Source organism: Podarcis cretensis (assembly GCF_951804945.1).
Source record: "Podarcis cretensis genome assembly, chromosome: 2".
Classification (NCBI taxonomy): Eukaryota; Metazoa; Chordata; class Lepidosauria; order Squamata; family Lacertidae; genus Podarcis; species Podarcis cretensis.
The window spans coordinates 40,777,880-40,790,765 of NC_137171.1; the positions used below are offsets into that span (position 1 = coordinate 40,777,880).

The 12,886-nt window shown below is 41.7% G+C and overlaps 1 protein-coding gene across 1 annotated transcript in view; it reads right to left on the reverse strand.

The window, feature by feature from the left end:
- Positions 1-2,552: 2,552 nt before the first annotated feature.
- The window catches only part of LOC307209803 (cytochrome P450 2C20-like), a 47,729-nt gene continuing 37,395 nt past the window's right edge, over positions 2,553-12,886 (reverse strand). Inside the window, exons 7-14 of the mRNA XM_079965167.1 lie at positions 11,970-12,132; positions 10,646-10,795; positions 8,911-9,071; positions 7,091-7,267; positions 6,296-6,437; positions 5,654-5,841; positions 4,958-5,099; positions 2,553-2,849 (exon numbers count right to left, since the gene is read on the reverse strand). Of these exons, the coding sequence (XP_079821293.1) occupies positions 2,662-2,849; positions 4,958-5,099; positions 5,654-5,841; positions 6,296-6,437; positions 7,091-7,267; positions 8,911-9,071; positions 10,646-10,795; positions 11,970-12,132 (1,311 nt within the window). The 3' untranslated portion in view covers positions 2,553-2,661. The remainder of the gene's footprint in view (positions 2,850-4,957; positions 5,100-5,653; positions 5,842-6,295; positions 6,438-7,090; positions 7,268-8,910; positions 9,072-10,645; positions 10,796-11,969; positions 12,133-12,886) is intronic.

Here is a 12,886-nt window from a genome sequence, read left to right on the forward strand (position 1 = left end):
AAACCTTCAACATTCTCCAACTGGAAAGAAAAGTAAAACTCTTACTGACAGGAGCCCATCTTTTAACATTTCAATTTTGGCTTTTTAGTTTAGGAAAATATTTAACTGGAGGGCATCCTTGTGGATGTTTTAAAAACTTTGTGTGGCATGTACAACAGAGTCGAAACGTTATACACTCCCCTCACACAATACATTTTTATTGATTGATTGAATTTATATTCCCACTCTTCTTTGCCATGTATATGGTAGGATGCTCATATCTCTGTTATTTCCAAACCTAGTAAAGACCAAGCCAGCTGGGCAAATTATAAGCTAATTCTGTAATTAATGTAGATACCAAGGCACTAACAATAATTCTTGCCTGTAATTAATAGTAATTCAGCCTGCAATATTAACTTTAGAACACCAAAATCAGTTGGACTCCCCCCCCCCCAGACTGCGTTAAACAATAAAAGAGGCAATTTATTTTTGGTACACTGAAAAATGGATTTCTTCCTAAAGATATCTTCTGTAAAACAAAAACAAAATATATTGACATAGTATTTCATTTATTTAGGATCCTTATTATATTTCAAAATTACTGTCACAGCCTTAATTCATAATTCAGGTAATTTACTGTTTTGCAGTATCTGCTTCACACACACTTGTAAAGGTATTATCACTTGACATTCCATTCATTTTTGGAGCCTTATTTTACTTCTGTTCGTTTGCTGTGAATAATTGGCATTGAATAATTGGCAATGTGTGGCATTGAAAAGTGAGGATAGCAACATATTATCACCCATGCAACCTGCTAGCAACTACTAGCTGGGATGATGGGAGCTGATGTCCAACAATATCTGGATTAGCCTGTTCAATTTCTGCCTGGTCCAGGGGTGCTAACTATCTCAAACTTCCAAAAGGAAATTTTGGAGGGAAACACCAAATTACTGAAGAAAGCATATAACATTTTGTTATCTGGAGAGACTTTAGTTAAGATGGTAAAATTGACACAAATAAAATGGGTTCAGGATGTTGGGCATAATATACAGTTGGAGGAATGGGAAAATTATGGAAAACAAATTTAAAGTTTACAGATTGTATATTATTAAGAGAAAATTATTTGAAAATGATATATAGATGGTATATCACAACAGGAAAAAAATGCAAAAATGTATAAAACGGGATCTAAGATATGTTGGAGATGTAAAGAGAAAGATGGTCCTTTCTTTCATGTATGGTGGGAATGCAAGAAGGTTAAAGAATGATATATAATGAATTGAAAAAAATGTTGAAAAAACCCTATGTTAAAGAACTACAATCTTTCCTGCTCGGAATTTTAGATCATGATATAAGAGAGGGAAATTGGAGATTGTTTATGTATGCAACAACAGCAGCAAGAATTTTATTAGCACAAGTATGGAAAACAGAGAAAATGCCAACAAAGGAAGAATGGCAAGCCAAACTTGTGGACTTTGCAGTACTGGCTAAGCTGACAGAGAGGATACATGAGAGAGACAACATCGATTTCAAAAAGGAGTGGGAACCATTTATAAACTGTATAAAAAGACAGTATAAAGATTAGGACCCATTGGCAGGTTTTGACTAAACTTTCACAACTATATAAGAGGTAAAATCAGCAGGGTATAGAATTTGTTTAATAAATCAATACAGAAATACGGGGAAAGCCAAAGAGAGGGGAGGGGAGAAATATGGATATATAAATCGTTCAATTAAGATTTGTGGAAAATTTGTTTTTATAATTTGAAAATTCAATAAGAATTGTTTTTTTTAAAAAAAAGAAAATGAAAATGAAATCCACTCTCATCTCTATTAGTATTTAGGGCTGGGCAATATATTCATATAGCGTCCAAAACCAGTTTGAAGTCCATATTGTGCTGTCAGTTTCATAATTTTTGACCTGGCAATATATTGTGAATCATGGTGTGTGTGTGCACGTATGCATGCCATGCAAAATCACAATGTGGGGAAAACCATGAAGCCAGCCAATGCCTCTACATAGCTCCATCCTTATTTCAGACATTGTGATATATCGGTATATTGCAATATTTAGCTGGTGATATTTCGCAATGTTGATAACCAGATATTGCCTAGCCCTATTTGTAGTTAAACTAAAATCAAGAAGCCATGTATACTTGAGAGAATAGAGATCCCCCCAATTTAATCAGTAGAAGAGAGTGAATGTTTATAACAGTATACAGTAGTACCTCAGGTTACAAACGTTTGCCCCAGGATGAGAACAGAAATTGTGCAGTGGCGGCACAGAAGCAGCAGGAGGCCCCATTAGCAAAAGTGCTCCTCACGTTAAAAACGGTTTCGGGTTTAGGGCAGACCCCCGGAATGAATTAAATTTGTAACCCGAAGTACTACTGTATGAGGAAAGCTTTTTAAAACACACACACACTGCAATAGTTGATGATGTGGAACATTTTATTAAGTGCCAATGAGCCCATGAACAGTTGACTGGACATTAGGGATTGAAAAGTCAAAGCTATTCTCATTTGCCATGCTAAGAAAACTTTTAATACCTGATATCTAGGGCTATTACTGAGAGGTGTTGAATGAGTGAAGGAAGGCACCTCGCAGTACTCCTGTTCTACCTACTACAAATATTCTGGGAGCCACTGACCACATTCTTTCTGCTTATCTTTTGTTGCAAGATCACACTGAACGTCTGATGGCTTTCATTAAAGGAGAGACATTTTTAGCATTGAACTCCATAAACAAAGAGGCTAAATCCATATCTTTTGCAGCTCCAACCAGCTGGAAGGTGAAGTTCTGAAGCAGAGTACTGAAGAACAGGAAGAGCTCCATCTTCGCCAAGGCTTCCCCAATGCATGCCCGCTTCCCTGGCAAAGAAAAAGAAGGCAGAGCTAACCAGTTACCCAAAGATCTACACAGTGCGCAGGAAACCTAGGACTCAGCTCCATTAGTCAAAAAAACAACGTTTTGAATGCATTATAAACATGCAATACCAGATGACGACAGAGAGCAAAAAAAAATTTATACAATAAAATAATTTGTTATAACGATTTAATTTCTGACTTATTTTTAGCTTTATTTTTCCTGTGTGCAGATCCACTCCTAGTGAATTCATGTGATGTTGGTTTGGGGACTGGAAATACTGTTAGGTATCATTCATCAAGAAACAAGAAAAGTAGGAAGATAACTTTAAGGACGTTTTCTATGCGTTCTGGTCAAACATTCCATGCAGCTTCTATACTGAGGCCTCCGTATTGAGTTTTGGTTTTTGAACGTTTTAGAACTCGAATGGTCTTCCAGAATGGATTAAATTCGAAAAACAAGGTATCACTGTACTACTATTACTATTACTACTACTAATAATAATAATATAATGATTGGCCTGACGTATGGATGGGTGAGACATGAGATTCAGTTCACATTTAAAGCTCAGTCTATCAAATGCACCCTTTCTGAAACCATATGAGAACGGAAACACAACCAATCTTCAAAATTTTCACTTGTACAAATGTTCTGATGCAGTTCCCCAACCACAGAATGGGAGGAATTCAACTTCATGCTTTTCCAAACATTCCAGTTTATTTACCCTTTTCTAGCTCCACACTGCATGCACAGTGACTCCTGACCCAGATGTACTTTAATTTTATCCAAACAATATCATATGTTTTTGTGCCATCCCCTACTCACAGAAAATACCAGGGAGGGAAATATAGTTACAAGACTGGCACATCCAACCAGGGAATGACTTTATAGGTCTCTCATTTTACTTCAAATCACAGTGCCTTTGTGAGAAGAAGCCTATTAGAAGCTGGACGGAGGGCACTGCCTCCGTGTAAAAAGTGGTGCATGCCATCAGCTTACAACAGGGTGCCATGTAATCCTTCACGGAAATTGCAAAACATGGGGTAAAGGACCCCTGACAGTTAAGTCCAGTCATGGACGACTCTGGGGTTGCAGTGCTCATCTTCCTTTGCAGGCCGAGGGAGCCGGCATTTGCCTGCATACAGTCTTTCCGGATCATGTGGCCAACATGACAAAGCTGCTTCTGGTGAAACCAGATGTGATGGCCTGGGATTCGGATTCTGATGCTGATCCTTAGGAATCCCAGACTGCACAGGATCCCCTGCCTCCATAACCAGCTGAGCCGGGGCTGGGGCATGAGCCTGAAGGGTCCTCACCTGTGCTGGATCCTCAGGTGCAGGCACCAGCTGACTCTGCTCTGGCTCCTGAAGTGATGGAGGACCCATTGCCTGCAGGTGCTCCACTCTCAGCCCCGTCAGAGGAAGCTGAGGTTGCCTCTGGGTCCGGTAACCCTCCAGCCTCTCCTGAGCTGCAGAGGCTCAGGGCAGAGAGGCGGAGGGAACTAAGTTCCTGCAGGAGGAGTGCTCGCCTCCAGGCCAGGAGAGGCGAGTCACCAGAGGATCGGGGCCGCCCTATGCCTCAGGGCAGATAAAAGCCGGCCAGCCCAGTCCCAAGTTGTGGGGGCAACATTATTGGTAGCCAGTTCCTGCCTGAACCCTGTCCTGCTTTCCTGCCGGAGCTCCTGACCCGCCCTGACTCCCTGCTTGCAAGCCTGTTCCTGACTTCACCCGACTCCCTGCCCTGCTTCAGCTTTGATGGACTGCCTCCATATTGCACCTTCGACCTGGGACTGGAATCGGACCTCGCCTCTCGGTTGACCCATGGGACCAGCACACCAGAGCAGCGCACGTAAACACTGTTTACCTTCCTGCCACAGCGGTACCTATCTATCTACTTGAACTGGTGTGCTTTTGAAATGTTAGGTTGGCAGGAGCTGGGACCGAGCAATGGGAGCTCACCCCGTTGCGGGGATTCAAACCTTCTGATCAGCAAGCCCAAGAGGCTCAGTGGCTTAGACCACAGCGCAGCCATATCTCTTTCCTTACTCTGTCTCTTGAAAGAAAGTGGAAATGGCATTGTTTGCACATAAGTAACCATAGGCTCATATAGTTACCTGCTGAAAAGGCTATTAAGGCATCTTTCTTCTTGAACTGGCCTTTCTCATCCAAGAAATGTCCAGGATTGAACTGTTCTGGAGTCTCCCACTGGAGAGGGTCACGGTGCACAGATGTGAACAATGGAGTAACAGCAGTGCCCTTCAGGGATAAAAGATGGCAGATTTACATTATAGGTCTCAATTCATGACTATCTAGGAAATAGCCACACTATGATAAAATGATAAAATGGGGAAGCTAACTTAGAAGAATGGGCTTCCACTAGGGATGAGCGGATTTCCTCTGGTCTGCTCCTGTATTACTCCATAAGTACACACTTAGTGTATCAACTAAAATACACATTTATGTACCCATTTTAAATCTAAACCACCTTTCTGTGTGCTTCTGTGTGCATTTCCCCTCTAAAACATTGATTTTAGTACACATTTCTCCACAAGATACATTTTGTATGCATAGGTCTGTGAAAGACTAATTCTGTTGGTTCATTTTAAAATGTGAACCGAACAAACAAAATTCTCCTCTATCACTAGTTCCTTCAGCTCATTTGCTTAGGCCAACAAAATCACTACTGATCTCCACTACTGATCTCATCCCTGCCTCCATGAGGGCAGTCCAAGGCCATTTATATGATCAGTTCCTGAAACTGCTCCATTTCTTCTCCACAATTATCATGACAAAATGCTGGGCCATCATACCTTAGGGAAGGTGAACCCCCTGAATTTTGTATCACAAGACGTTGTATGGGGAGCGGCCTCATTACTTAATAGTGGGTATCGTAGAATCTCATGGATAACTGCATTGGTGAAAGGCATCCTCACACGATCTTCCATGCTAGGGGCACGGGTGGCACTCATCACCTCATCAATTTCCTGTTGGACTTTTGCTGTAATGAAAAAGAGATATTTCCTGGATTCAGATTCTGCTTCTCATCTGACAGAGTGAAAACCTTGGGCACTCTCCAACATCATGAAAACTCATGCCAACACAAATTCTCCTCTTGAGTGATTTCCACTCATTCCTCTGTGCCAGAGCCTTACCACCTTGTTGATCTCCTGCTGGACTTTTCCTGTAACAAATATCATTTGGAAAATGTGCTTCCAGAATCCTGAGGTCCCTCCTCTTCTGGCAGTGTTCCTACCCCTGGACATAAGTGCCATTTGAAGACACCATGGAGCCCTCAAAACCCTTTTTATTTTTTAACAATGAGGGGAGGTTCAGGCTGATGCAGAATGCTAATGGAAACCTCCTAGGTCCATGGGATGTCTTTTCATGTGTGATTACTAGTGGAGCCTATCATAGTCCCATCCGCTTTAAACTTCTCTGGGATATCTGAATACCTTGAATATGTGGCAACTTAGCCATCAGCATGAGGCCAGAGATCAAGAAAATGCTTGTGGTTCCTGTCCCAGCCAAAAAAAGGCCAAACGCTGTCATGACAAGGTTTTCAGTTCTGAAGGTGTCACTCGCAGACTTTTGTTCCTATGAGGCAGAGGGAAAGGGGGGGGGGGAGAGAGAGAAAAAAATTCACTATAAAGAAAGATGGCAAAATGGAGACACCTTAGCCTGTTTGAATGAGCATCATGGGTGAAATCCTGCACTCACCCCAAGAGGTGTTTAATCCAATCACATGTATTTAAAATAGAATTACTTTTGAAATATAAAGAAAAGCACTTGCATATCATTGCATTACAAACGTTGTGTTGTTTGATTACTGGGATGTTAGAGCTAACCAAGATTATATATATATCTGAAAATATATGGGATCAGAAATTATAGGAGTGATGGCAGTAAAAGAAAGAGTAACTGGTTATGTATTTTTGTTTGGGCAAAGTAGCTGTCCATGTTACTCATATAGGCTGTAAAGTGAGTGAACCAATTTTATTTTTATTGTAAGCACTTGCATTGTTTTGTACAACATTAAGCATAGACTTTAACACTGGGCACAGGATACCTCAGCCTAATGAAGAATGATAATAATTAAAAATGTCTTGCAAGGAGTGGCCAAGAGAAGTTGCTAGGGGAGGAGGCAAAGACAGAGGGGCACTCTGGTTGGCCTGGTATCCCTTCCCCACATGGACTAGGACATAACTGGGCACTCATACCGGTGCAAATAATTTTTTTGACCCACGTACCTTCTCAGACTTGATAAGAAAGCAGTCAATAAAGTCACGGATGTTCTGAGGATCCAGCGTCTGCCTGTGTAGCTTCACATTCTCACGGATGAAATCACACAACTCATCAGTATCAGAAAAAATCTTTTGGTGTCTTCCAGGAAAGCAGTCCAATATTTTGGGGGCAGCAGAGTACAGCTGAAATGAAGATGACACATACAGCCTTAAATATTGTGAATCCATCTTTTTATACTATGCCACAAAGATTCTGGCTGAAAAGTGATAAAGCAGTTGTTGTTTTTAATCACTTATTTTGGAAATCCAGCAGAAACTGTTGAGTTTCTGGTCCATTTTACCTCATTCCTAAGGGCTAGGGATGATGGGGCTTCCCTTGAAAATGACTCAGAAATGTCAACTGGTCCAAAATCCAGATTACTGGTTCGGGTTCTGTTTAAGTCTCACATAACCTCTGTTATAAAGCAGCTGCACATGTGGCCAGTTTGGCTCTGGGCCTAGTTCAAGGTGTTAATATTAGTTTTTAAAGCCCTAAATGACTCAGGCTCCAACTACCTGAAAGACAGCTTCCTTTCCTGCAGACTTCCTCAGGTGCTAAGAGTGGCAAAGGGGACCCTATTAGTTGTTGCACTGCCCTCAGAGGCTCATGGTCCAGAAAAAGGTATTGTCTGTGGCAACCCTTCAGTTGTGAAACTTCCTCTGCCTGGCATCTTCATTATACAGGTTTTGAGGAATGCTGAAGACATGCCTTTTCACTCTGGCTTTTGATTCCTGAGGTGTATATAAGTTGTTTTCAACTGTTTTTAACTTTGTGTTTCAGTTGTTGTAACCTGCCCTGGGACATTAGGGTGAAGGGCAGAACAACAAGAACAACGATATCCTGGGTAGCTTGTTTTAACTGATGATCTAGGCGTGGCTCCCCACGCTTAGCAACTCCTCCCACCAGGATACCTCTATAGATGTACAAATGTGCCTCAGTCTGTTCCAACACTCATTTTCACTTTCAACTGGAATTTCCCATTCTCCTGCAATTGGTGCATTTTGCACAAGTCTTTCTTCTATTTTGTCATCCGCTAATGTGGAAATGTCTGCCATTTTAAATGCATATCATATTGCACAATAGACAAACCTATCCCAGTAATCAACAATTATTTAAAATTAACAAAAAACGAAAGAAGTAAAGCTCCTGTTGGGACAGAAATTTATGTGGTTCCCTTTACTGATTGTGAAGTTTTATGAGGGCAGTAAATTTCAGGGGAGCAGTTTGCGATTCATAGCAAATGGCTCTTTCTTCAGTAGCTTGGGTACCATTTTCTTACATTAGGAAAAACCTGTATGCTGCATTGTTCTGGGGTGTTGTGGCGATGGAAACTGTAGGGTGTAGCCCCTGTTGGTGACTGCCATTTTTTGTGGTGGCAGCTATTTCTCTCTTGCAATGTTCCACAGTTATATTGTATCCAGAGGGAAATGGTAGTCAGGCAACTAAAGGGGGTGGGGAAGCAATGGCAAAGTAAAAGGGGGGCAGGAAAGGAAAGGGAGATCTGCTGCTATTAGTAAACAGCCCAGGTAAGTCTTCCAACTTTTCTGCTGCCTGCCCTGCTCAAGGGTCCAGTTTCTCCCCTGAAATCACTGGAACTTTGTGGTTGTGTCAATTTCTATCTCAACCCTGTCGAAGACATTTTCAGAACATTATTTTCATCTGATAGTTAGGCAGGCACACATTTGTGAACCCTTTGTGCCATTGTTCATGCTACAACAAGCTAGGTTTTGTTTTTCCTTTTCATGGTAGAGAGGAAAATGTTTGCAACACAGAAAGAACAACCTACCATTCCCAAGATAGCCTGAAATAAGTCAACTTGGTTCTCTATAATGCGTTGGTGCTTTAGGAAGGTCTTGTCTGCGTAGTCAAAGCGAGTCCCAAAGATGACTGATGAGATCACATTGGAAACAGCGGATGTGATTCTAGTTGTCGGATCAAAGCTCTGTCCTGTAGGAGGAACCGAAGACAGTCAGCAAGGCCTGATCAAAGTGGAGCCCACCATCTTCAGACCCCAATACAAAATTAACTCTAAAAACTGTTTAAACAGCTTGAGCCTGGTAGATTGCATTTCCATCAGTCCCAAGAACCAATAAAGAAATTAAAAGTAGTAGTAAAATGCTGTAATCAAGAGGGCTGTGCACAGCTCTACACCTGACACCGACCTGATGTGAGGCCTGAATCTGGGTCCACAAATTGGCTCTGACCCAATATTCAGGGCAACCTGGGCAGCACTCAAATTGTATCCAGTCCTAAGTCAATTCAGGGGGCTGTGCTAATTTTTATTTTTATTTTTAAACTCTAATTAAACATAATTTTTGGGAGGTGAGAGGCAGAAAAAAGAGGCACTGGGTTTCTTCTCTCCCCCCACCCACCCCCCGCCACCTACCCCATCCATAGTCCAAATAATGAATCCCGCCCCCTCATTTCTCTGTCATAACATTCCACTTAATTAACTCATTTGATGCCAATTCTGCTAGTATTGCCTGCAGCAGAGTTTCAGTTGGCTCACAAGGCCATGTTCACTAAATAAAAATAAAAATAAACGCAAGGAATGGAAATGTGTTGATGATTACATAGTACAAAGATGCTCCAACCAGAATCTATTGATGAGCATAGACTGAGCTCACAAAGTCAAGAATTATGATGTTGAAGATGGAATTTTGAATAAGTTAGTAAGTATAAACACATTAGTATTACAGTGGTACCTCAGGTTACATACGCTTCAGGTTACAGACGCTTCAGGTTACAGACTCCGCTAACCCAGAAATAGTGCTTCAGGTTAAGAACTTTGCTTCAGGATGAGAAGAGAAATTGTGCTCTGGTGGTGCAGCGGCAGCAGGAGGCCCCATTAGCTAAAGTGGTGCTTCAGGTTAAGAACAGTTTCAGGTTAAGTACGGACCTCCAGAACAAATTAAGTACTTAACCCGAGGTACCACTGTATTTGTAAATAGAATCAAAGAAGCCATGCATGGGGGGGAGGGGAGTCACAAGTGTTTATGGGGAAAGGGAAAGGTGTAACAATAGTTGATGGATATACAACTACAATGTTAAAGGCGAAGAATACGTGACGAGTTTTATTTATAGTATTTGAATATTCAAAGTTATGTGTCTTACCAATATCATTTGAATATGTAATGTATGTAAATAAATAATTAAATAAATAAATAAATATAAACCCAACAATTTTCACTGAAACAATTTGCACACAGTATAATCTTCAGTGTGCACACCTAAGAAGTGTAGGTAGACTGTCATAGGCATTACTGGATTAGTGGAAAATATTAAGCTGGAAGTTCAACACATGAGTTGGGGTTCACATGAGCGTGCAGAGAGCTGAAAGGACAAATGGGAAAAGCTTGCCTCTCTGCAGCCACTGAGCCCGACAGCCACATATTCTAACTATGTCAAAAGCTTACATACTATAGGTGCCCATTCCAATATACCGGTACAATTGAATAAATGCCCTCTCCTTGCCCTGGGATAGTGCTTTCTCGGTTTTATTTTTTAATGAGCTAGATGACCTTTTGTGACTGCCAGTGCCTCCACCAGGCAAACAGCTTCCTCCTGTACCCTTTCAGACATTGATCTCTTCCCCATTCCAAAGTCTCTCAGTGTCATAAGTGTGAATCTGCGCAGCTCTCTCCATTGCATGTCACTAGAGTTGTCTATCCCTGGAAAAAAAGAGGTGAAGGTCATTCCGTCAGTTCTTGACCCAACAGGAACCAGCAGGAAGTTTCTACATGAAAAGGTGGTTCTGGTGCTTTCCACTTTAAAATTATATCCCCATTTGTAGTTACAGTTCAGCAACCAGTTGTTCCCATTCTCTCAATTATCCTGATAAGGTAGGCCACAACAGCCCAGTCCCAGGTAAGATCCTCCCCCTATTGTGTGGACAGGTGGTCCCTCTCCCTACCTAGCCTGATCACCTTGGCAATGCCTCCCCAGGTGGGATTGGGCAACTGGCTGAGTTAGGTGGAGACCTCCAGGTATCCCACCTGGGGAAGATGAAGCCAAGCCTGTGGTAATGGTGCCACATAGGGTAGAGGGGGCTGTGCACGACCACGCAAAGGGCGCCCCCCATTTAATGTGGGGAGCGGTCATTATCTCAATTATCTTGATAAGGTAGGCCACAACAGCCAAGTCCCATGTTGGCTGCTGTTGGGGTGGGAAAGTGAAATCATGTCACCCATGTTCAGAATGGCATGCTTTGGCCCAGGAGAGACGTAGCAACATATACAGTTGCTATTTTCAGTTTGCAGACTCAATAAATGGGTGATGTTTTGAGTGGCAAGTTTATATTTATGAGTGTTTATGGGTGGGACAGTTTCCCTTGGGGGGCAGGAAAGCAGCTTCTTTGGGGGGAATTGATTTTCAAAAATGGTTCTTTGGAGAAGCGGGCCACAGCAAACAATAATGCCTTGCTTGATAGTGTTTGTCTTTCTTTCTTTCCTAGACATGATGCTTATTATCATGGTTATACAAATAGCAGCTACAGAGAAGTCTGAGCAAAACTGGGACCATGGAGGTTAGACTCTCTCTACATGCCACCATGGTAACAAAAATCACCTCTCTGAGGCTTCTAATTGCCTCTTAAAAGCTCTCATTGGTGCACATGGGGAACAAATTGCCCTGAAATGCATATACAGCTTTAGAAAGACACTTTTTGATGGCAAGTAGAGAGAGTCAAGCTTCTCCTTCCCATTGTCTATGGCCCCAAGATTTGCTGGCTATTTATGAACAAAATGTTAATGGTACTCACACAACTAGCTTGGCCTGAATTGGGGACTGCATTACAAATCAAAGTAGAGCTGAGCTATACATAAAAAATAAGAAGAAATAGCCTACCATGGCCTTTGGTCATTCGTTCACTGATGGGGCTACTAACACGCCCACCAAACTCTTCAGCATGATCCATCAGAGCATCTTTTACCACATCAAATCCACAAAGCACGACCATAGGTTTGGGTCCCATCCAGACAGTGAAGATAGGGCCATATTTCTCAACCAGCTGAAGACACAAAGACAGTGTTATTTAATGAGGCAGTGAAACTTCCACTGGAGTAATTATCTTAAGGAACAGTTGCAATATCTCTTAGGGCACCTGCAGCTTGTTTTGTGCGGGGTTTTGCAGGCATATGCTGCAACATGTCATTGATGCAGTAACAGTGCATTAGTGGCAGAATTCAGCTTTATTAGTTGTTCTGCAATACATCTCAGTATTATTACATTATTGCCATCTGGAAGGATACATTTATTTATTTCATAAAATTTACATCTATGCATTGTATATACTGGAGTGCAACAAAAGACACATACACCTGAACATTTGGGCTATTACTAGCTACAGTATTTCAACAGGAAGCTATGGCACGTGCACTGACTGGAACAAAACAGTGTGTCCACCTCAGGACTTTTGCAAGTTCAAACAGTATTCGAAATGGGATTGTGCATAACTACTCCAATGTCACCATGAGTACAGTACAAATAATCATGAATGCGCAATAAAAAGGACATTTGGATGGCTCCTGGGAGAATGGGCTGCTAGAACGCTGTTCTTCCTGAATGAGGAGGAACCACATTTAGAACTGCCTCCATAAAAGAAAGAGAGTCTTGTGAAAACTTATATTCAGCCCCACCAACTTCATCAGGTGTTTGATTCACTTTAACAGGTATGGCACTGCAATAGGTATCACACCATACATTTCAGTATGATCAACCACTGCTTCATATCTCTAAAGCATAACCATATAATTATGTCCAGG